This window comes from Leopardus geoffroyi, chromosome B4 (assembly GCF_018350155.1).
Source record: "Leopardus geoffroyi isolate Oge1 chromosome B4, O.geoffroyi_Oge1_pat1.0, whole genome shotgun sequence".
Taxonomy (NCBI): Eukaryota; Metazoa; Chordata; class Mammalia; order Carnivora; family Felidae; genus Leopardus; species Leopardus geoffroyi.
The window spans coordinates 93,900,879-93,925,713 of NC_059341.1; the positions used below are offsets into that span (position 1 = coordinate 93,900,879).

Here is a 24,835-nt window from a genome sequence, read left to right on the forward strand (position 1 = left end):
CACAAAACTTAGTTTCTGAACTGCTTTAAAATTTCATATATAAAGTTGAATTATACGATGTCAAAAAAGTGAAATTATAAGACTGTTTATAATTTCGTATTATTTCATATATCTAATTAACATCCAAAAAACAACAAAAGCAAAAATAGACAAACTAAAAAGTTTCCATACAACAAAGAAAACAATCAATAGGGTGAAGAGGCAATCTTGGAATGGGAGAAAATACCTGCAAATAGTACATCTGATAGGGGTTAATATTCAAAATATATAAGGAACTGAAGCACCTTGCTAGCAAGAGAACAATCTGATTTTGAAAATGGGCAAAGGGACACATACATCAATGGAACAGAATATAAAACTCCAAAATAACCCTATGCATCTACAATTATTTACAACAAAAAAGCCAAGAATATACACTTGGGAAAGTATAATCACTTCAACAAATGGTGTTTGAAAACTGGACAGTCACTTGCAAGAGGATGAAACTGGACCCTGGAATTTCTGCACTATTTAATCGGTACCCTGCTCCTCCTAATCGCCTCCATTGTGGCAGCCTCCAAGAGTTACAGCCAGAGTGGACTGGTAGCTGGAGTGATCTTCGGTTTTGTGGCCACCTTCCTCTGCCTGGCGAGCATACGGCTGTCCTACAAGAACTCATGTGGGACCCAGTCAATAGATGCCGCTGTCTGAGGACACCCTACGGCCAGGCCCAAGGCAGGCCCTGAGACGGGAATGTCGGGGGGCCGGCCCCCAGGAGGGGCTTCTGAACTTCTGCTCCTGTGCCAAAGCCCTGCCCACACTGCTGGGCACAAGAGGGGCCTTCGACATCCTCCTGGGCTCCTGAGCCACTCTCGGCCTCTCCTTCTGGTCTTCCTTGGAGAATAGTCCTCCCCGCCTGGGAACAAAAAGCAGCCTCCAGGGAAATCTAGTCTCTTCCTCCTGCTTTTAGAAGCAACCATCTCAGGGACTGATGACCCCACTTACCTACCACAGTCCGGGGGGTGGGTCTGAATACTCCTGCCTAAATCTGCTTCTACTCCACATTCCTCAGGGGAATGAAGCTGTTCTAAGTCCTCTTATAAAAACAAAGCCATGTCCAGGGCACCAGGGTGGCTCAGTCGGTTAAGTGTCCAGCTTCGGCTTAGGTCATGATCTCATGGTTCATGAGTTTGAGCCCTGCGTCGGGCTCTGTGCTGACAGCTCAGAGCCTGAAACCTGCTTTGGATTCTGTAGCTCCCTCTCTCTCTGCCCTCTCCTGCTCACGCTCTCTTTCTCAAAAATAAATAAATATTTAAAAAAATAAAAACAAACAAACAAACAAACAAAAAATGGGCAGAGGAATTGAATGCATATTTTTCCAAAGACATACAGATGGGCCAGCAAGTACATGAAAAGGTGTTCAATATCACTCATCATCAGCCAAACATAAATCAAAACCACAAGACATCACCTCAAACCTGTTAGAATAGCTATTATCCAAAATACAAAAGATAGTGTTGGCAAGGATGTGGAGAAAAGAGAACCCTTGTACACTGTTGATAGGAATGTAAATTAGTACAGTCATTATGGAAAACAATATGGAGATTCCTAAAGAAATTAAAAATAGAACTACCATATGATCTAACAATTCTACTTCTGGGTGGATTTCCAAAGGAAATGAAATCCGTCTCAAAGAAATATCTGCACTCCCATGTTCATTGCAGCATTATTCGCATTAGTCAAGATATGGAATCAACCTAAGGGTTCACCAATAGGAATGGATAAAGAATGGTAGAATGGATAAAGAAAATGATACACACACACACACACACACACAAGAATATCATTTAGCCTTCAAAAAGGAAATTCTGTCACTTGCAACAAAATGGATGAACCTGAAGAACATATGCTAAGTCTAAGCCAGGCACAGAAAGACAAATACTGCAGATTTCACTTATATGTGGAATCTAAGTAAGTGGAACTCACAGAAGCAGAGAGTAGAATAATGGTTGCCAGAACTAGGGGGTGGGAGAAATAGGGAGATACTGGTCAAAGGGTACAAAGTTCCAGTTTGCAGAATTAATAAGCTCTGGAGATGTAAGGTGCAACATGATGACTAGAGTTAATGCTACTAACAGAGTTAATACCTGAAATTTGCTAAGGGGATAAGAGCTTACAACACACATACAAAAAGCTAACTACATGAGGTGTTAATGTGTTAATTAGCTTGATTTTGTTAATCATTTCACAAGGTACAGGTACATCAAAACATTATTTACATACTGTAAATATATAATTTTTGTCAATTATACCTCAATAAAGCTGGGAAAAAACCCAAAGATCAACTTTCTACACTCACTACTATGTTGTGAATAATAGTTACTATAATAAAAATAATGTTTAAGCCAAAAAAATAATGAACCATATCTTTTCTCCCCAGTTTCCTACTCCTCCCTCCCATCAGTTTGATAATGGGATAAGTACAACTGGCATATTTAAGTGAACATAGACATTCACTTTATAAGGCAATTCTGTTGTCAGCTCTACCAGTTTTTTTTCCTTCCTTACATGATTTTTTTTTTCTTCCTCCAAAAAACAGAAGATTCTTAACATTTGATTATCTGATGTGTTCTTTTGTTGTTTTTTTTTCCTTTGCTTATTTTTAGCTCAATGCAAGGGGAAAAATCAGGTAATAATGATGTTTCTGTTTTTAAATGTTTCCCTTTATCCTTAGTATTTTATAATAGGGTTTCTATTTTATGGTATATTATCACTGATTACAAAGAAAGCAAAAGGAAAAGATGTGGACCACAAATAAGGTATATTATAGCTTTGCAATGCTGAATAACACATCTTCATACAGATCAAATCCAGAGTATCTTTTCCTGAGTATAACCTCAAGGACTTTTCTGCCAAAAATTATTCAGACTCCTTTACATATTAATATAAGACATCTTTTTAGAAAACAGGTGTTTGATAAAATAGAGCTGAATAGCTCCTTCAGAAGTTCCCTATCAACAAGCATTGAAAATTTGTCACAGGACTCTTTAATCCACAGACCCTGAAAATGATATACTTTGAATTGACAAAGAGCATTTACTTTCCCCCCAAATTCTCTGAAACTCCCACTAATGAAAGCAATAAAACTACTAGTGAAGGTTTGCTAATGATTTATTTTATATTATACTTTGGTCCTATAAAAAGGGCTTTTCTATACAATGTCTCCACTGAAATATATAAAAGCTGTCAATGGGGCTTTGATTTGAATTAGCTTTAGCTTAAAGATGAAATGTTCTACAAAAACTGAACAGCTACAATTTTCAGGGAGTGATTTTGTAGATACACACACTTACTATCCAAGAACACTTGTGAGCCAACAAAAGAAGTACTGATCCTCTACTGGGTTCATGAAGGGGACATATGTTGCCTTAGCTATTTTATATGCTTCTAAAATGTTCTACAAATTTCACAGTTTTTTTAGAAACCTGAATAACAAGTAAGTAAGCCCAAAGCTGCCACAATTTTTAGGATCACTAGAATTATTACATTAGTGTAAGAGGACTGATATTATTGTCTTGTTGAATCTACCCTCTCAGTCCTGAGGGGTATATAAAGTTTACAAACGAATGTTGAGATACAGGAGAAAATGAGCCATAAGGGTGTATGAAGGGATGTGTATGTGTTCGTAAAGAAAATGCGAAGATCTAGAAGAAGAAAAGTCTAGGCTGTCCTGGGCCTCTGAAGATATTCTAAATGCAAGTATTTCCTTACCCAGGCCCAGAAGGATGGTTAAGAATATAAATGAGAGTTAAGAGCCTAAAAACTGTCTAGAGGATGACAGTAGTAAAATATTGAGTGTTTATTAGTAATGGTGGTCGAGCACCAAAAAATGGTACAAGATACAAAGAAATCTAGGAGCACATTTAGGTACCATCATAGCTTTTGAAGTTTATAAATGTCATCAAAATGACAATTTCTATTACTGCTCACTTGATACAAAAACAAGATTATGTATCTTGTATTATTTTTAACATATTTTGTATTTTCTTAAAATATTCAGGGTAGTTATGCCTTTCTTATCAGACAGAAAACATGCAACATATTAGTCAACAAAACACAGTATTTTAGAATAAAAGCAATTTAATATTTTTTTATTAAATAAACAAAATCTCGCAGCATGCAATAACTTACCAGTCCTCCTGCTTCATTACCCTGTCTCATATTTAGCGTACGTGATGCATCTGGCAACAGTGACCATCAGTGGCCTAGGATAGTGTCATGTTACTACTATAGATCGAAGTAACAGAAGGATGTTAGAAAAACTCTTATTTTCACTTTTCTAGAACCTACCTCCAGGCTCACTGAAGAAGTACCTAATTTCTTTCAGCCCTTATGTCTGTGTAAATCTGCATTACTAGATCAGAGGATGATACTTAAAAACATATTACATCCATTCAACTACCTGATTGGCTGTAAAAACTGGAGCAGCTTCTTTAGGGGTCTTCCAAACAAATTGCCTTTGGTATTCAGAATTTCTCAAGATATCATGTGAAGGAACAACAGTCAGTCCTGCTTTCTTCCGAAGAACTCTATTCAACTGTTAGGGAAAGAAAAACCCCACCCACAGTCATTAAAAATTTCTGTTCAAACTTTTTCTTTTACTGCGGTAAAAACAAAAACCAAGAAGACATTATAACATATTTTGTATAACATGAAATCTACCCTCTTAACAAATTTTTAAGTATACAGTATTGTTAATTACATGCACACCGTTGTACAGCAAACTTTTTAATTGATGATCTCTCTTTTAAACTATTTAAAATTTCTTTCTGAATATTGTCAATGAATCATTGTGCATCCCAGAAAAAGATAGCACCTCTCAGTCTCTTCCTACCAATTTTTCACAATGAAATCTATGACTAAGAAACAGCAGCACCTTGCCTTATTCACACATTGCTTCTGCGACACCCCTTCCCTTGCCCACCACTTACACATCACCTTCCTTGATTCTACTGTACCCCCGGGTTTTCGCAACGAGCCACAGATTCTTCACCAACACTTCTGAATGCCTCTCCGTGGTTCCAGTCCACAGTGGACACGAAATGGGGAAGAGGTAGTGGACTGGAGAAAAATGTGGGAGGCGAGATGTCTGCACAGGTCCCCAAAGCCTATGCTTATGTGCTTGCAGCGATGTTCCACAGGCCAGGTGTGACATAGGAGAGCAGAACTCCAAGATCTTTGAGATCCTGCCAGAACTGCCCTTCCTTTTGCATTCTGTCAATTGAGATGTTGTTTGTGTCCACAATAAGAAATTGAAAAGGGCCTAGGTAGAAGTCAGCTCACCACCCCTGCCAGAGGTAATGGCTTACTACTCCCCTTCTCTGTCTCAATTTGATCTCTCCCTTAGGACTCTGGTGCTGATATTTGATGAATAAAATCCAGAGGCAGGCTTCCCATCCAATGAAGAGATATCTTAGTATAACCAGTACAAACTGGCAACTATTAAGAATAGAACTCATAAGAGGCACCTGGGTGGCTCAGTCGGTTGGGTGTCCGACTTCAGCTCAGGTCATGATCTCACAGCTCATGGGTTTGAGCCCCGCATCAGGCTCTGTGCTGACAGTTCAGAGCCTGGAGCCTGCTTCGGATTCTGTGTCTCCCTCTCTCTCTCTACCCTCCTCCGCTCATGCTCTGTCTCTCTCTGTCTCAAAAATAAACATTAAAAAGAAAATTAAAAAAAAAAAAGAATAGAACTCATAATAACTAAAGTCAACAGCCTCTTACTATTCTGTAAGACATCAGATTAAAAAAATAAAACAATGGAAAATTTTTAAGCATAAAATGTAGTATTAGTGAAATGATGACATTTACAAAGAATTCTATGCTTTTGAAAAGAAATACTGTGAATATACCTACCCCATTATCTACATTTTCTGAGAGCAGCTTGGTAGAATGCTCCAGTTCCTCATTTTCATTAACCGGTATATGACCTTCTATTACATCCTCATTATTTTCCACAATATCTGAAGCCCCTTCAGCTCTGGAGTCTGTAGAGTGAGACCTGGTTCTTTTGGGAACCCTGGAGGCTTCTAGTGCAAGAACTCTTTCTTGGTTAACATCTTCTTTTTGTTCTGCTTCTTGTAATTCTGTTTCTGCGGCTTCAGGTTTTGGTGATACAATATCATTCTCTGAGATAGCTCCATTCCACTCAAGAGATTTTGAAATTTGTGGATCATGATAAGGGACTCTTCTTTTTGAAATAAAACTTGGCTCTTTTGTGATTCCTACAAAATATAGTATACAGAAATTGCCATAAAGCTCTACCATAGCATAAAGTTACAAAGACAACTTTTAATAACACTTAAGAGAGGAGAAATGGAACTGAAAAATCCCAGGTGAAATTCACACAATGTCCTTAAAGTTGCAAGATAAAAAAAAAAAATAGGTATAGTTCGTTCTTCAACATAAAATCTTTAATTTTGCTTTTAAAAAGTATTAACATTTTTTTGACATAAAAAAAATTAAAAATTGGGGTCACAATGTTCGAGTTACCCCAACACAAGTCACTAGAATCGCAACGTGACGGGCCTGGCAAAGCCAGCAGGACATGTTGCCTCCGTTTCTAATTACTTTCCTGTGCTACTTAACAGAACAATGGGCCCTGGTACTGTCAAAATTTGGAACTTTTCACAAAGCTTCTCTTATGCACAGTAGACCAAGGTGAGAAGGGATGAGATGTCATTATGCTGGATCTTGGTTCTACATTTGCCTTGATTTCCTGAGAATTAAAGAGAATGAACCCTTTTAACAAGAGCTAAGATACTATTTCTCTATATTTCTGTCTGGCAAGCAAATGTCCAAAAAACTTAACCTTCTACCCAAGTAAGAGGAGCTCTGTGGAATGACAGCCACTGAGACACTGTCCTAGTTTGGGGCCATTCTTTAAATAGAAAGACGACTTAGCAGGATGGGGAAGAAAGAGTAAGACTAGAGGGAAGGAGAGGAAAGGTGGACTGAAAATCTGGCATGAGTTCTTTAGCCTCTGTCAAGGATGATTTGGCCATGGAACCCAGGGTCCCCTCCCTTACAAGACTTCCTTAGATTAGTGGTCTTCAAACTGGGTGCATATGTGTCTGGAGGCATATGGAGACATTCTAGGGGATAAGCAGAAATGGGCCGCGTAAGGGAATCATTTTGCAGATCTTAACTCTGTATGCACTATTATCCCAATGTTGGTCTGCCTGAGAGTTGCACCTGCTGTCTGCAGTCTTCGTTCCCACCCCCGCCTTCCCACTTCACAAAAGGAAGACACACCTCTCAGCCAGCCCCAAGGAATAAAAAATTCTCGTAGGTGGGAAAGACAAAGGGACAATTCAAAAAAGTATAACTACCAAGAGAGAGTACCTGACAGCAAAGCAAAGAAGGCAGAGATGACAAATAACAAAAGAACAGTGCCTTATTTCACCCATCTTCACACTTTTCCCATCTAACTATCTTAGAATTAAAACTCGGGGGTAAGAGGGTTGTCATGCGAAATGAATACATGTTAACACATGTTAACACATTTATAGGGATTGAAAAATAAAGTTAGACTTTGTTCTCACAGCAAATAATTCTAATTTGCCTGATTAGTTTGCCAATGAGGACTAACTTTACCACTTATATGATGAACATTTACCGTAAAGTGAATCAGCTATATTGGCTGCTCCAAAGTTTTAACAGAACGTAAGTGAAACATATGCATGATATTCCATATGCCAGAAATCACATCCTTTGATTTCACTTTGTTACAAACTGAATTTGTTACACTTATGATTAAAAAATTAAATGTCAACTTAAAAATGTGAGGGCCACCTAGATGGCTCAGTTGGTTAAGCACCGACTTTGGCTCAGGTCATGAACTCACGGTTCACAAGTTCGAGCCCCACATAGGGCTCTCTGCTGTCAGCACAGAGCCCACTTTGGATCCTCTGTCCCACTCTCTCTCTGCCCCCCACCCCCGCTCGCACACATGCACTTGCTCATGCCCTCTCTCGCTCTCTCTCTCAAAAATAAATAAACATTGGGGCGCCTGGGTGGCGCAGTCGGTTAAGCGTCCGACTTCAGCCAGGTCACGATCTCGCGGTCCGTGAGTTCGAGCCCTGCGTCAGGCTCTGGGCTGATGGCTCAGAGCCTGGAGCCTGTTTCCGATTCTGTGTCTCCCTCTCTCTCTGCCCCTCCCCCGTTCATGCTCTGTCTCTCTTTGTCCCAAAAATTAATAAACGTTGAAAAAAATAAATAAATAAATAAACATTAAAAAAATGTGAAAGGATGCAAAGACTTTCTAAATACTTTTAAGGGATATGAAAGCAAAAATTTGAAGACCATTGCTCTAGACTTCTCTCTGTTTTAACACAGAGAGGCTTCTGGTAGAAGAGCAAAATGAAAGGGGAAGACTCTCAAGTGGTCTGCCATAATCTCTGAGCACCAGCAAAAATACACTAAGGGGAAAAAATACACTGTTAACAGAACACCCAGCCAGTCGTAGGTAAAATGGCTGTTATTCCTCCCACCTGCCTTTCTGAAGTTCTCACTCTGCCCCTCCCCCTAATCTAATTATTTCCCATTCACATACCTCCCCTAGACCATTCCTGCTTTCATAATGTACCATACTCTAAAGTGGCTTTGCTCCCAGTCTTGTCTCAACATACCCACCCTCAAATGTAACTGATCTAAGCTACAATGTTATGGGCACAACAGTCTGATTAACCAATTCCGCAGTATCATAACAGGCCATCAGTGGGATATATATACTTTAAGCTTTATTTTGTATTAATCTAATAGAGCCTCAAATTTGTAGAATTTCGAGTCATTTGGAGGACTGAGCACCATCTTGCCCAAGAAGCAGAGACATCCAGTGTTTGAAGTCAGGCTCTGGGCAAAGGATCCTGATGCTTTAGAGGAACCAAGAGCCACTGACTCTAGCCCACTTTTCCCTTTTTTCTCCAAATCTAATCCCAGAAACCCTCTCCTCATTTTACTAATTTCCCAGGCTTGGGAAAATTATGCTTATTTCTCATACGTCTTTTCTTTTCTTGGCTTCAAATATCTAATATTTGAGGGACATACATACCATGCATAAAGCATGCTCACATGTGAGGCCCCAAGCACTCATCTGTATATATGTACCTGCCCCTTAACAAGGAATATCTCATTTAATCCCTCCCAGCAATCCTGTGCAATGGGCTTCCTAAACCCCACCTGGTAAAACAGGTCAAATTTTCCCAAGATCAAAGCTAATGGAGGTCCAAACTCATGTTCACTCATTCAAACGCTGGTTTGCATAAGCACTGGAGGAGGTGTCATCTACTAGGCAGGAAGACAACCAGAGCCCTTGCTCTTCGAGATCTTCTATTCTAGTGAGGGCCAGTGAAACAGGCAGGTAGGATAAAGTCACTCTGTTTCTTTTCCTCTGCACCGTTCTCTGGGAAACCTTGGCCTAGGGCTGACTTCCCTGGGATACCAGGAGGAAACATGTGTGATGACAAAAATACAGCCTCTGAACTCATGGGCTTTCAACAAAACAGATTTGATTTCACATCATGGTTTTGCCACTTACTAGCTATGAACTTTGGGCAAGCTACTTAATCTAAGTTTCCCTTCCTCAAGACCTTGGGAGAACACCTCCCCAGGCTTGACTGCTCTCAGCCGTCCCATCTCAGCTCAAGTATGACTCCTCAGAAAGGCCTTTCTTGACCACTGAAGCTAAAGTGGCTTCCCTCCAACCCACCCCTGCCCCAAGTTATCTATATGCTAGCCTATAACAACTTGAAGTCCCCTAGTTTATTTATTGAGTTACTTGTTTACTTTTTTTGCCCACAATTAAGGGTCTTTGTCTGATTCAAGGCTATGTCCCTAGAAGCTGGGAATAGTCCTGGCCTATAGCAAGCCCTCAGTAAATAGCTGTTAAACAAATATGTCAACCAGACCAAAGGAACAATGCTTCACAATTCTTAATCATTTTTGCAAACTTAACCCCAAGCTTTATTTAAGTTACAACGACTATTAGTTTGTTCAGCTTACCTAATTGATCCGATCTAAGTCCAGCCCATGGGTACCTTCTCCCCACCGAGGGATTATAGGACTCTGACAAATATGACTTTTTCCACAGAAAGTTTCTCTGGTATTCACTCAGCCCCTAAGATACAAAATAAAATTTAAGTACAATGCAATTAATGGACATTGTTTTAAAAAAAAGACATCAGTAAAATAATTTCGGAACCATGAAAAGAGATGAAAGCCTGGAGATTGATAAACACAGAAGAGCTCCCTAATAACAACTAATATTTACCCAGCCCTGTGCTAAGCAGTTCACATGTCTTCTATCCTTTAATCCTCACAACCACTTGAGGCAGATGCAGGCAGGAATCCGACTCCCTGAGCAGCTACCTTTTTGCTGGTTGTCTGATTCCAAAGCCTGAGCTCTTGTCTGATAACAGGTGACAATCTAAATCCCCATCGCTATAATTATCCTTACTGATTACGCCGGCAATGAGTACACAGTATCAGGTGTTAGGCCTAGTACCTCTCGAAATGTTGTAAAGTCAACCAAAGACGAATTCCCATCCCATTCTGGATACAAGCCCTTAATATAAAAGAATAAAACAGGGTTTGTGGAAGGCTGTGGTCAACTGTTATGCTGATGGGTGCCTGACCCTGACACCTACCACCTACCTGAAACTTACGCACAACTATGAAAACTGTATATTTCTTACACCCTATCTCTACCTAGCCAGGGTCCCATTTCTCGATCCTTTAAAAGACATAGGCACTTTAAAGTTTTAAAGGGCAAGTAGGGGGCGGAGGGTAAAAGGCTGAGATGTGAGATGGGCTACAGGTGTCCCAATCTGAAGCCACCTTAGATCCCATTACAAAGCGCCCTCCTTCCATCACCACTCCCCTGTGCCCTCCAAAATCAATCTCTCTCAACACCACCAAACGCCTCCATACTGCAACTCGGAAATGTGTGTGAGCGGAGAAGGAGCTAGGTGGAGGAGACAAGCATCCCTCAGGATCTTGGCAAGCAGGCTCGGGAGCTGACAGGCATTGCGGGGCCCAGGAGAGCCGCGCAGAAAGCCAGCGCGGCCCCCGCGCCGGCACCCGCCCCGCCACGACTCCCCCCCCTCCCCCCCCCCCCAGCAGACTTCGGATCTGGAGACCACGGCCTCACCTTGAAGCGCACCGGCATGTCGCTCGGCGCTAGAGCCCCCGCCACTCCGACAGTTAACGGGACAAAAAGCCCCGAGGGGGCGGGGCGACAACAGTCGGTTCCCTAGCAAAATCCTCAGCCTGGCGTCCCCGACTACGCGCCGGCGCACTCCGCGCTTCCCTCCTTGAGCCCCTACGCTCTGCCTTTCTCCGCCCATTCTGAGGTTTAAGAACCAATAGAGACCCCGAGAACTTCTTGCCGTCATTAAGATTTGACCAATCAGTGCCCGAATAGGGGACGCCCGCCTCCCGTGACAAATCCCGGCGACTAACAGAAATGGCGGGCGGAAGACTGGCCAATGAGGCTCCCGGAACCGGGTGGGTGGGGCCCCGCGGGAGCTTCGTCCTGGGGAGAGCTCAGCGGCTGCTGGTATTGAGGGTCGTGTGCGGCTGTGGGTGTACCTGCAGGTGGGATTCGTATGTCACCGGCCTCGCTGGGCCGGGTTCGTGACGTCAGAAAACATGAAGGTGTGTTCTTAATTCCAGATCTGTGACGAAACCGAAATGTTTTCTTTTTCTGAAATGAGAATGTTCAGGTCTGTTCTCCTGAATATCAGGTCCTACAACTGACAGCCATGTTACATCACTTACTGTCGCATCAAAAGGGATAGGCTAAAAAGAAGTATTGCTTAGGCAGGCCAAAAAAAAAAAAAAATTATTTACTCTTGAAAGATAAACTGCTTACTTTCAGTGATGTTTTTGCCTCCCACTACTCCGCCCCCGCAAAAAAAAAAAAAAAAAAAAAAGAGTATATACAGCTCTTAGTATTAGAAAACATTAATGATGCTTGTGAGTCTCAGCTTCTAAAGCTTCAGCGTTGTCTCTCCTCTCATTCATTTAAAAAAATAAAATTGCGTCTAATTTCAATAGACTTGCCATCATCATCAGTAAGTATTTTTTGAGATTCTCCCATTGACAGAACACTGTGCTGGGAAAGAAATAAATTGTCCGGACAGTTCTCTAACATACTTGCAGAGAATGAACATATATTTATTCAATAATGTATAATGTATCATTGTGCTAAATTTTCAAATGGCAGGTATGATGATAAGGGCTACAGGAGTTGGAGGAGGGAGTTGTCCTTAAGGGCAGAGATGATTAGAAGAAGCCTCAGGAAGAAATATTCGGACTCACCCTTGGAGATTAGAAGGACTGAAATAAAGAGGAAAACGGGACGATCACAGGGCAGATGTCTGAATGGAATACTGCCCAGCTTCTTCCAGGAACAATGAAAATAGTGCCTTTACTTTTGTCATTTGTTGACTAAAGAAAAGTATACCCTCTTTTAAACTTTCAAATATTAATAACAATCCTCGATGCTCTAAGCATTTTCTGCAAAGACTTGTCTTCCTGAATCCTAATTGATGTCTCTGTTCTTCTTCATCATCACTGAGATACTTAAAAATTCATTTGAAAGAGCCACCTGATACCTGAAACAAAGAGAATATTAAATTAGCCCCTATGTGGCCATGCATCCAGGGGGCCCTTGATAAATGTTAATTGGTGATGACAGCATCTCTGTCGTGTAAATTGAGAATGGCACAAACAAGACACAGCGGAACATAAACTGAAGGAGGTCCTCTTCAGGAAAACAGTCCAGATTGCACAGAGTAGGAAAAACACAGCTCTGGTTGTATATACAGCTTTGTTAGGACAGAAGGCTGAGGCGAAGTCAATAAAAGCAGGCATGTAGAATGTAGCCTGTCTGCTAAACAAGGGCCATGGTAACTGCAGTAGGGCTCTGCTGAGAAGGGAATAAAGGACAAGAGCAGCAGATGGGAAAAATAACGGAGTCACAACCAGGGTTGGCTGAGAGGTGCTAAAGGGACTCAAGGAAGAAGAGTGCTTTGCTTTGTTATTCTTAAATGAAAGCCTCCTCAAGTTTATGAGGCAAAGACGTAGACATGCAAAAAGGGACAACCTTAGTATATGAGCCTATAGCCTGTGTTTTACCAGTTTTTACACTCTCTCCTACTGCAAGAAACAGACCCAGCACCTACAAAGTTCCACCCAAGTGTTTGGGGGAGTCCCGGGAGGTGTCTCACATGTGCTTACAGCTACCACATACAGTACGCAGGGCAACACTGCCTCTCATTTCAGTAGCCACACATCTGCATGTGTCACTCTTGCTGCTGGCCACCACAGCCACAAGTGCTGAGTACTGAGCCTCCACTGGGCACAGCATGAAGCTTTCTCCGACTGCCCAGTCCTGCTGGTGATCTGTGACAAGGCACCTCCCTCTCCTTTTTGTGTTACCCTCTGTTAAGTGAATATCAAAGTGTCCTGGAGGGTTTTTCCATTTGTATTTCAGCCTTCCCTCTCTCCAAAGGGAATTCCATGGAGTCTGGGCCAGAAAGTAATCCTCAAGTGATAGGTTTCATTCTGTGTCATTCTATGACATTCTATTCTAGATGAGCTTCTCCCTTCCACAGCCAAGTCTCTCTTCCTAGGATGAGAGTGTCATACCTGGCTCCCTCTTCCCTTTGTTGATGTCTCTGTTTCTCATGCAAATAGATTTCTCTTAATTATCTGTGAGAGATTAAATTGGTACCACCTCTAATGAAGGACAATTTTGCAGTCCTTTGACCCAGCAATTCTACTTTTATAACTTTATCTTATAAATATACTTGCCCATATGTGGAAATTATCTATTGAAGGTTGTTTTACTGTATTGGAAACAACTTAAATGTCCATCTGCAGGGGACTAGTTAGATGTATTGTGTTTCCTCCAGGGCCCAGAGCAAGAACAGGCTATGCAGCAGGCCCACATGACAGTGCAGGCCGCTCTGCTCCCTAGGGCTTCCACCCCAGCAGGTCCAGCTGGGTCAGACCCGCTTCTGGTGTCAAGTATTATATCCATCAGGGTCTGGCTGGGAAAACTGAAACTACCAGAGGCATTTCCAAAAAGAAAGCTTAACATAAACTATTGGTTAATGAGTTACTAGAGAACTTTGAAAAGCTAAAAGGAGAAACAGGATAGTAATTCCAGAAAGCAGCTCACACCCCTGAGGTTGGAAAAGCAAAGGGAAATGTTGATGTTACTGAAACACAGAGGTTTGCCCTAGAGGCCTCAGGGAGTTGGCGAGACCTCTGCCTAGCTGGTACTGGTGCCTCTTAGGGAACAAAGTGAGGCTGCCCCTGGGAATGACAGAAAAGGAGGGAAGGAAGGAAGGAAGAGAGAGTGAGAGAAAGAAAGAAAGGAAGAAGAAAGAAAGAAAGGAAGGAAGGAAGGAAGAAAGAAAGAAAGAAAGAAAGAAAGAAAGAAAGAAAGAAAGAAAGAAAGAAAAAGTTGGAGACTGAACCAACTACTACCATGGAGAAAACTGTCATCATTAAGGTGCTGCTGAGAGCAAAAAGCGAGTGAAAGCAGGCATTCTGGTCTCTAGTGTCCTCTCTTAGCAGAACTAGAGGGAGTTAGTCAGCAGGATCCAAAGGATCTGCACAGCCCAAAAGGTAAGATTGAAAGTGAAAGACAGTAACTTAGTAACTTCTACCTATCCAACCCTTTAAAAGAAAGAAGCATTTTTTTTTTAATGAGCTAAACATGGAAGGAGTTCAAAAAAAGGCAAGTTACAGGTGTGTATAGTATGCCGTCAGTTGGCATAAGAGAAAGACAAAAGAAAGAAGAAAAATGATGTTATCATTCACAGACACTTTTTCCCTCACTCATAAGTCCAACTCCATTAGTAGCAGCTATGAAGATGAAGAACATTTAATACAGCTTATAAATATATGGAGACTTTAAGGTATTGATAGCTACTACAACTATTCTCTTCGCATGAAATAACGCCTTTGACCCTTTCTAGATTTACTTTGATTTACACATATTGCAATAGGTCTGTTTTCTCTTTTAGAGACAAAAATATATCAAAATCCTTTAAAAACAACTTTTATTTGCACTTGAAATATAAATATACTACCCATTAAATTAAAAACAAGAAGTCAATCACTCCACAAACCTAACAATTTCCTATCATTTTCAAAGCAGCAATTGAAACATTGGAGAATTTGTATTTGTATTCAAATTTGTATTTGTGTTGAATCTATATGTGCCTCTAACCATATTTTTATTTTACAAACAAAAATATACTGCATATAAGCAAAATACTATCAAAGGGTTGAAGAAAGAAGATACAAAGAGTAAGATACAGCCCATTTCAAATCTGATTACAGTTGAATGAAGGAACAGACATACACACAAAGAACACAGGAAATGATAGAAAGGATTCAAGAAAGGGGCTAAATGTGAGCACTCTGGTATTCTGAAGATGCTTTTAAATCTAGTGCCAGAAAGTTTGATCCAAGACTGCAGACTAAAGAGCAGACAGGATAAGAGAGCTGCTTTTAAGTTCCATCCTGGGAAACACCTGATCGAGAGAACCTTTCACTTTCTCTTTTGTTCTGCCCTAGGTAGCTGAATCCAGGCCAGAACTAACATTTGCTCAAGATTGGGTCTCAAAAAGGTAAGTTACTTGCTCTCTGTTATCTTATTTTCCCTGGCTGCTTTAGAAATCAGAGTAAAGCTGTTTTAGAAACCACCCTACAATCAACACAGTGATGCATCAGCCTTATGTTTGCATATATGTGATTTTTTTCTGAAATACCTTGCAAAGTAACTGAAATTCCAGTTTCCAGGCTTAGTAATGCTCTTGAGCTCTGTAACTTCCTCTTGGGTCACATTCGTGGGCTTTCCTTGGTAAATCTTGATCTCAGCCTCTGCCAAAAAGCAATCAGTCAGACAGCCGCTTTCTTTGGCATTTTTCCATAAGTTTTAACTGCTTTTTCCTCACATGAATGAATTTCTGATTACACGACTGAAAAGAAAAATGACAAAATTAAATCAATGGATTCTGTTTCAGAAGCAAAATTGCTGATACTTCACATTAGTTTCAGTAAGAATCAAATAAACAGGGTGTGTGATTAAGACTTACCGATGAGCCAAGTGCAATTTATCCTCCAGACTTTTCGCCGTGGGATGCCTTTGTTGACAAAGAAGTGTCTGGCTTTTGAATCAATGGGGCACCTTTTGGAGGGACTCCAGGTTCTCTTGACAACATGAACTTTTTTTCCTTTTTTTTTTTTTTTTTTTTTTTTTTTGGTGAGCCTGAGGGACTTCTAGCCATACAAGGCCATGACTGAATAAAGAAAGTAATTCTTAGTAAGGCATAAGTCACTGCAAGCCTCACATACCATAATAACATGTTGTGCCTCCACTGAACAAGACACAGAGAACAAAATTTGAAGGCATATAATTCTTTTCATTTTAACGCCTTCACTGTTGATGATTTTGTTATCAAAAAATTGCCTTCCCTTTTCGTCAGTGATTATTGTCCTAAGTCACCATCGCTAGGAAAGTATCCACAAGGACACAGATTTTTCTGGAATCACTAACTCTGTAGATTTGGAAGCATTAATTCTCTGACCACTTAAAACCAGGTGTCGTGTCTTAAGGTCAGACCAGAGGACACTATCCACTGTCTTCCTGAGAACCTTCTAAATCTCTACCCTACTCCAAAATAAATTTTGAAATATTCTTTTATCATGTGGTATATAGGCACCTTAATAACTTCAGGTCAAGACCAAACGCCTGCCATTATTCCTACTGAAATCACTGTTCTATTAGTAACTCTATATCAAATACCAATAAGGGACTAAGAATTTTTCAGAACATAAATCAGTTTTCCTCTCCTTAGTGACTTAATGATTGTTGATTCCCTTAAAACATTCATTTGGGTTTTGCTGGAGCAATGAGTTCATAAAATCTTAGTACTATGTGGTTCATTCTCTCAGCTTCCAGTAATTGAATTAATAATGTTTGACAGTGTAGTGATATGCCAATTGTAAAATAATGCACAATGAATTTAAAGAAATTGTTTCAATATCACGGAGCACAACTTACAGAATAAGTTTTAGGAATCCTTTTCATTTGAGTTAATCATAGCTGTGGCAGATACTGAGGCTGACACTCCAAATCCATTCCAGCCTCCTTCTCATGCACTGCAGAAGCTAGAAAGCTAAAGTCCCTTTGACACTAGACCCCTTTGCAGCTGATGGTCAGGTGTAACTTACATTTTGCTGATGAGAAGCACTTGCATAAATTGCATTAGATGGGAGAAAGAAAGACAAAGCATAAGCAACTGTTGTGGTTATGGTGGTAGCAGCAGTAAGTTATGGCGGTAGCAGCAATAGCATGGTTATGAAAAGGTACCTCTATCAGCAGCTTCCTGGTCACCACAGCAGTGACAGATTTCTGGAGCCAGGGCTTAGAGAGGTGGCTTATTATTAACTTAGCATTGAATTTCCTGGTTCTACAACTTCCTGACATTAGTGAGTCTATTCTGTCTCTTCTAGAATTTACTCTTCTGCATTCCCAAGGATTCTGTAAGCCACTTTGTGTCAGTCATCTATTGCCACAATAATACTGTATAACAAACACCCCCAAAAGGAATGGCTTAAAACAATAACCATTTAGTATTGCTCATGACTCTATGGGTCAGTTGGCCAGTTCTAGTAGCCTAGGTTGAGCTTGGCTGACCTCACCGAGCTTGCTCAGTGGTCATTTGGTGGGTAAACTAGAAGCTGGCTGGTCTCCAACGACCTCAAGTAGGAAAACTCATCATTGCTCCCTCACCTTCCAGCAGGCCAGCCTGGATTATTCTCATGGGATAGGAGGGTACCAAGAGGGAGAGCAAAGTGTGCAAGGCCTCTTGAGGATTAGGTTTAGAACCAGCACACCATCACTTATCACTTCTACCACATTCCATTGGCCAAAGCAAGCCAAACAGCCAACCCAGATTTAAGACTAGGGAAACAGGGGTGGCTCAGTCTGTTAAGCATCTGACTCTTGGTCTTGGCTCAGGTCGTGATCTCATGGTTTGTGAGTTCAAGCCCCACATCGGGCTTCGCACTGACAGTGCAAGGTTGGGATTCTCTCTCTCCTTCTCTCTCTGCCTTTCCTCTGCTCCTGCTCTCTCTGTTTCTCTCTCAAAATACATAAACTTAAAAAAAAAAAAAGAGTAGGGAAACAGAGTCAACCCTTGATGGGAGGAGTCACAAAGTCACATTATAGAGGAGGAATGAAAATTTAGGTCTATTTTTTCAATAAATCTGCCTCAACACTGAATACCCTGAAAATACCCTCTCTGCTTTAAATATCTGAATTAGTTATGTTCTCTGCAGTTTAACTCTGACCAATACAATGGTGGGTTATATATTTGCATTTATCTCTATTCCCTCTTAAAACACTATAAAATGACAGCAAATGGATAAACCAGGTATAAATTGGTGAGGTCAAAGAGAATGGCAGAGGAGACAACTGCAAAATAGAGATGTGGACAAATATTGGTGACATGGAAACAGAGTCTTACAGGCTGAACTCTGTGAGAAAGAGATGGACCCTGAGATGAAGTTGAAGGTGTTGAATGTTTATTACTGAAGGCCCTTGGGATCAACATCTGTGGAAGGGAGGGCAAGGGAGCAGGACTGGGTAGAAGTCAGGTTTAAAGCAGGCCTGCCAACCTCAACTAACCCCATGGGGAGTCCAGAACTAAAAGAGCCTGTGAGACATGCCCTGTGCTGGGCTATATAATGGGCTTCCCTAGAAAGAGCATGACCTTGGGTAAGGCAGCTCCCTCCAGTGGAGGTCACAGTGTAGCGCACAGACAGGAGGCAACTATCCTTCCCTAAAGTGGAACGTGGACAAGTGCATCACCATAAGCATGTTCCTACTAAGCAATCAATGTTCCTAACAAACAACACGTATTTGAAGCCATAGGCAAAAAATATCTCTGTTCCTATTGGGAGCCAGTCTCAATGCAGCTGTTAGAGTTTTAGTCCCCAAATCTTCAAGAGTGAAGGAGGGTCCCTGTCAGCACTGGTACCGTTAGTTCTGGTTCAGAACTCCCGGAGACAAAACACTGGGCCTGAATCTCACTGTACCCTTTCCCTTCCCTAGGCTGTCTCCTCTATCTTACCATGTTGTGGTTCACTTTGCACCTGCATTAGGACATCCACAGCCTTGTGCTTCCAGAGAATCTGGTGGTGTTGGTGCCATGCTAATGGTTGGGAAAGCCAGATACAGGGGCCAGCAGGACATTCTGCTTGTGAATTTCCCAGGCAAAGGAAGGGTGGGAGTTGGAGCTGGAGAGGAGCACAGGAATCCTGACCTTAGAGGGGAGCGAGGGGAAAAGGAACTGGACCTGAGGAATTGGCCTAGAACTTGCCTTTTTACCTCAAGGTGTATAAAACCCACATTCAAAAATATTGTCACCCATAACCAGTAAAAAAACTGAATTAGGAATCAAAAATCTCCCAAAAAACAAGAGTCCAGGGGCAGTTGGCCTTCCAGGGGAATTCTACCAAACATTTAAGGAAGAGTTAACACCTATTCTCTTGAAGCTATTCCAAAAATTAGAAATAGAAGGAAAACTTCCAAACTCTTTCTATGAAGCCAGCATTACCTTGATTCCAAAACCAGAGATCCTCACTAAAAAGAACTATAGACCAATTTCCCTGATGAACATGGATGCAAAAATCCTCAGCAAGAGATTACCCAACTGGATCCAACAATACATTAAAAAAAATATTCACCACAAACGAGTGGGATTTATACCTGGAATACAGGGCTGGCCTAATATCCTCAAAACAATAAATGTGATTCATCACGTCAATAAAAGAAAGGACACAAACCATATGATCCTCTCAATACATGCAGAGAAAGCGTTTGACAAAATACAGCATCCTTTCTTGATAAAAACCCTCAAGAAAATAGGGATAGAAGGATCATACCTTGAGATCATAAAAGCCATATATGAAAGACCCAATGCTAATATCATCCTCAATGGGGAAAAACTGAGAGCTTTCCCCCTAAGGTCAGTAACAAGACAGGGATGTCCACTGTTATTTAACGTAGTATTGGAAGTCTTAGCCTCAGCGATCAGACAACACAAAGAAATAAAAGGCATCCAAATTGGCCAGGAGGTCAAACTTTTGCTCTTTGCAGATGACATGATACTCTATATGGAAAACACAAAAGATTCCACCAAAAAACTGCTAGAACTGATTCATGAGTTCAGCAAAGTTGCAGGATATAAAATCAATGCACAGAAATCAGTTGCATTCCTATACAACAACAATGAAGCAACAGAAAGAGGAATCAAGGGATCGATCCTATTTACAATTGCACCAAAAAACATAAAATACCTAGGAATAAATCTGACCAAAGAGGTGAAAAATCTATACACTGAAAACTATAGAAAGCTTATGATAGAAATTGAAGAAGACACAAAAAAATGGAAAAAGATTCCATGCTCCTGGATGGGAAGAACAAATATTGTTAAAATGTCCATACTACCCAAAGCAATCTACATATTCAATGCAATCCCTATCAAAATAACACCATCATTCTTCACAGAGGTAGAACAAATAATCCTAAAATTTGTATGGAACCAAAAAAGACCCCAAATAGCCAAAGCAATCTTGAAAAAGAAAACCAAAGCAGGAGGCATCACAATCCCAGACTTCAAGCTGTATTACAAAGCTGTAATGATCAAGACAGTATGGTACTGGCACAAAAACAGACACTCAGATCAATGGAACAGAATAGAGAACCCAGAAATGGACCCACCAATGTGTGGCCAACTAATCTTTGACAAAGCAGAAAAGAATATCCAACCAATGGAATAAAGACAGTCTCTTCAGCAAGTGGTGCTGGGAAAACTGGACAGCGACCTGCAGAAGAATGAACCTGGACCACTTTCTTACACCATACACAAAAATAAACTCAAAATGGATAAAAGGCCTCAATGTAAGACAGGAAGCCATCAAAATCCTCAAGGAGAAAGCAGGCAAAAAAATCTCTTTGATCTTGGCTGCAGCAACTTCTTACTCAACACATCTCCAGAGGCAAGGGAAACAACAGCAAAAATGAACTATTGGGACCTCATCAAAATAAAAAGTTTCTGCACAGCAAAGGAAACAATCAGCAAAACTAAAAGGCAACTGACAGAATGGGAGAAGATATTTGCAAATGATATATCAGATAAAGGGTTAGTATCCAAAATTTATAAAGAACTTATTAAACTCGACACAAAAAAACAAATAATCCAGTGAAGAAATGGGCAAGGGACATGAATAGACACTTCTCCAAAGAAGACATCCAGATGGCCAACTGACACATGAAAAGATGCTTGACATCACTCATCATCAGGGAGTTACAAATCAAAACCACAATGAGATACCACCTTACACCTGTCAGAATGGCTAACATTAACAACTCAAGCAACAACAGACATTGGTGAGGATGCGGAGAAAGAGGATCTCCTTTGCACTCCTGGTGGGACTGCAAACTGGTACAGCCTCTCTGGAAAACAGTATGGAGATTTCTCAAAAAATGAAAAATAGAACTATCCTATGACCCAGCAATTGCACTATTATATATTATTACACAATTAATTATATATTAAAAATATATAAGTAAATATATATTATAAATTATACATATAATATATATACATATATAATTGAGTATTACTCGGCAATCAAAAGAATGAAATCTTGCCATTTGCAACCACGTGGATGGAAATAGAGGGTATTATGCTAAGTGAAATTAGTCAGAGAAAGACAAATATCATATGACTTCACTCATATGAGGACTTTAGGACACAGAATAGATGAACATAAGGGAAGGGAAGCAAAAAGAATGTAAAAACAGGGAGGGGGACAAAACATAAGAGACTCTTAAATATGGAGAACAAACATAAGGTTACTGGGGGGGTTGTAGGAGGGGGGATGGGCTAAATGGGTAAGAGGCATTAAGGAATCTACTCCTGAAATCATTGTTGCAGTATATGCTAACTAATTTGGATGTAAATTTAAAAAAATAAATTAAAACAAATTAAAAAGTAATATGTGAAAAAAAATATTGTCAACACTAGTGAACCAAGAAAAGAAAAAAATATTGACTCCCTAAAATTAATTCCAGTTACAGTCATTTATAAAGTGGCTGCTACCATTTATGCCTGATTACCATACGGCACAATAGCAAGTGTACATGTCATGAAGTGTGTGTTCAGTAAATTGATTGGAAAGCTAAACTTTCCACTATATGGAGGGCTGTTAGGGTTTGTTACTTCTTCTTGGTGATCCCATAACACTGGAGGGCACATGAGCCAGAGGGCAACTCCATTCTCTTGTGATGAGAGAAAACTCTGGAACAAATCCATGTTTCAAGTCAATGTAACATAAGCTGCTTTGTTATTTGAATCATGATGTTCTCTTGAACATGGGCTTTTATTGTTAAGAAAACAAGTGTCCATTTCCAATATATGCTTCAGCTTAGCCCAGTGCAGTGAAATATGTGCAAATGCTTCGTGAATTGAGAAACATTACAGAAATGTTAGTAGTTCCTGGTATTAGGTGTTAAGAATGATCTCCTTTTGTACCATTTTTGGGGTTTTTTGGGGGGTTTTTTTAAATTTTTTTTTAACGTTTATTTATTTTTGAGACAGAGAGAGACAGAGCATGAACGAGGGAGGGTCAGAGAGAGAGGGAGACACAGAATCTGAAACAGGCTCCAGGCTCTGAGCAGTCAGCCCAGAGCCTGACGCGGGGCTCAAACTCACGGACAGTGAGATCGTGACCTGAGCTGAAGTCGGACGCTTAACTGACTGAGCCACCCAGGCGCCCCCTTTGTACCATTTTGTACCACTCTTCATCTTTGTTTTTCCTAAACAGTGGAACTCATGCAGCCTAACATTACTAATTAGTCTCTAATTTATTATGAACAATACCTTTTCTTGTTACTTATTTTTTACTATTACTTATTACTATTGTTATTGTCTAATATTTGTTGAGTGCTTGTTACATGTCCTAAGCCTATATATGTTGTGCCAGAATGGTTTAATCAGGAAAACAGGGCCACTGTAAATGGTATAGGAATAAGGGGCTTCATATAGAAATGACAGCTTACAGGGGGGGTGCTTGGGTGGTTTAGTCAGTTAAGCATCCGACTTCAGCTCAGGTCATGATCTCCTGGTTCATGGGTTCAAGCCCTGCTTTGGGCTCTGTGCTGACAGCTCAGAGCCTGGAGCCTCCTTCAGATTCTGTGTCTTCCTCTCTCGGCCCTTCCACCACTCACACTCTGTCTCTCTTTCAAAAATAAGATAAACATTTTTTTAAAAATTTTTTAAAGAAATGACAGCTTACATAAATATGAGAAGACCTGGAGGGTTTAAGGTCTAGAAGGTGGCAGCCAGAGCAGTGGAGAGTCACTGATGTGTGAATCTAGAGCACTAGAGTGTGGATGGAGAGACTCAGCTCCTGGGGTATGTCCAAAGTTCCTGCCATAGCTACGGAGTGAGGGCTCACAGAGAGGGCTGTGAGGCCTTGATGAGCTGTAGCAACTATTATTCCAGAAACATTGGTCTCCCTTCACTTTTGCCCTCCAAGTCTTGCGTAAGTCACAAACTCAAAGTCTCTTTCACAAACTCCAACCTGGAACCACGTAGGAAAGGAAATTCTGGGAAAGGTTGTTCCCAACCTTAGATAGGAGTAATGCTGATGGTGTCAAGTTACCATCAGGCAGTGCAGCACACAGACATCTCTAATATCTAGGAAACAAGTGTTACTGTTAACATTTTTTTGGCAGTTAAAATGCTGAGATGTTCAATAACTTGCCTGAGGTCACATGTTAATAGGTGGCAGAGCTAAAACTCAAACCCAGGTCTGTCTGATTCTCTTGATCATACTTTTAACAACTGTTGTTTAATGGCCCTTCAAAATCTATAAATACTGATTATCTGTCATAATATTTAACATTATTTCCTATCTCCATGAGTACCAGAAGCAGAGGTTTCAACTATTCTAGAACACTGTGGTTAAGAGATACAGATATCAGAACTAAAGTGATGTGTCAGGGATGCAAGTCTCCTTTGGGGCCAAGCTGGGACATTTCTGCTGCCCGAGGTATCAGGTGTTCCGCAGCTTAGGAGCTACACCATTGAGAAGTCTCATTTCTTCCTCTGGTTGGAGAAAAATTAATCCCTGCACTCCTTAATTCTCCCATCTTTTCTACATACTGTGCCCAACACAATGACACCTTGAACCCTCCTTTTGGGAGAGAGGGAAGAATATGTTTTCCACTACCCCAAGCTGAGTGAGAAGAGTTTCAAGGGAACATTTGAAGAGCTCGACAAATGTTTCTTGGACTTTGTGAAACAGAATGGCTATTATCTAATTCCAGCCTGGGGACAACGGTGAAAGATTCCAGGTAGAATTGCTGGTTTATTGGCAAAATGACAAGAGGTGAGTGCATTAGGAACAACTACACTTCTGCCCACAGTAGGGCAAAAAAAAAAAAAAGTTTCCTTGTGGGCCAAGTTGGACAGCTGGGAGGGAGCTCCAACCTATGAGTATAGCCTGGAAGGGAAATGTGACCCGCAGGTGGACTGTCAGAGGTCCAGGTGCTGAGGGTGGGATCTTGGTGGCTCTTGAGGTGGAGCCCCGCCCACATCAGGAGAGCTGCAGTCAGAGGCCCTTAGTGGGCACACCTCCAAAACATCCCTCAGGGGGAAGAGCCAGCAATTGTGCACCTGCCACCGCAGAGGAAATC

The 24,835-nt window shown here is 40.9% G+C and overlaps 1 protein-coding gene and 2 long non-coding RNA genes across 8 annotated transcripts in view; 1 reads left to right on the forward strand and 2 right to left on the reverse strand.

Annotated features, from left to right (window-relative positions):
* Window positions 1-11,375, reverse strand: part of MDM1 (Mdm1 nuclear protein) — a 33,705-nt gene extending 22,330 nt beyond the window's left edge. The window contains exons 1-4 of one of the 2 annotated variants that reach the window (XM_045463611.1): window positions 11,189-11,375; window positions 10,042-10,156; window positions 5,896-6,263; window positions 4,442-4,576 (exon numbers count right to left, since the gene is read on the reverse strand). In XM_045463611.1, coding sequence (XP_045319567.1) covers window positions 4,442-4,576; window positions 5,896-6,263; window positions 10,042-10,156; window positions 11,189-11,206 — 636 coding nt within the window. In that variant the 5' untranslated portion in view covers window positions 11,207-11,375. The remainder of the gene's footprint in view (window positions 1-4,441; window positions 4,577-5,895; window positions 6,264-10,041; window positions 10,157-11,188) is intronic. The other variant, XM_045463612.1, reaches the window with a different exon arrangement.
* A 205-nt stretch (window positions 11,376-11,580) lies between these two features.
* Window positions 11,581-24,835, forward strand: part of LOC123590520 — a 156,530-nt gene continuing 143,275 nt past the window's right edge. For all 5 annotated transcript variants that reach the window (XR_006708814.1, XR_006708817.1, XR_006708816.1 and 2 more), the window contains exons 1-2: window positions 11,581-11,694; window positions 15,637-15,689. This is a non-coding gene — a long non-coding RNA (uncharacterized LOC123590520). The remainder of the gene's footprint in view (window positions 11,695-15,636; window positions 15,690-24,835) is intronic.
* On the reverse strand, window positions 12,188-16,640 carry LOC123590521. The gene is made up of 3 exons (XR_006708819.1): window positions 16,158-16,640; window positions 15,831-16,040; window positions 12,188-12,656 (listed from the first exon to the last, which is right to left on the reverse strand). It is a non-coding gene; the product is annotated as an uncharacterized LOC123590521 (long non-coding RNA).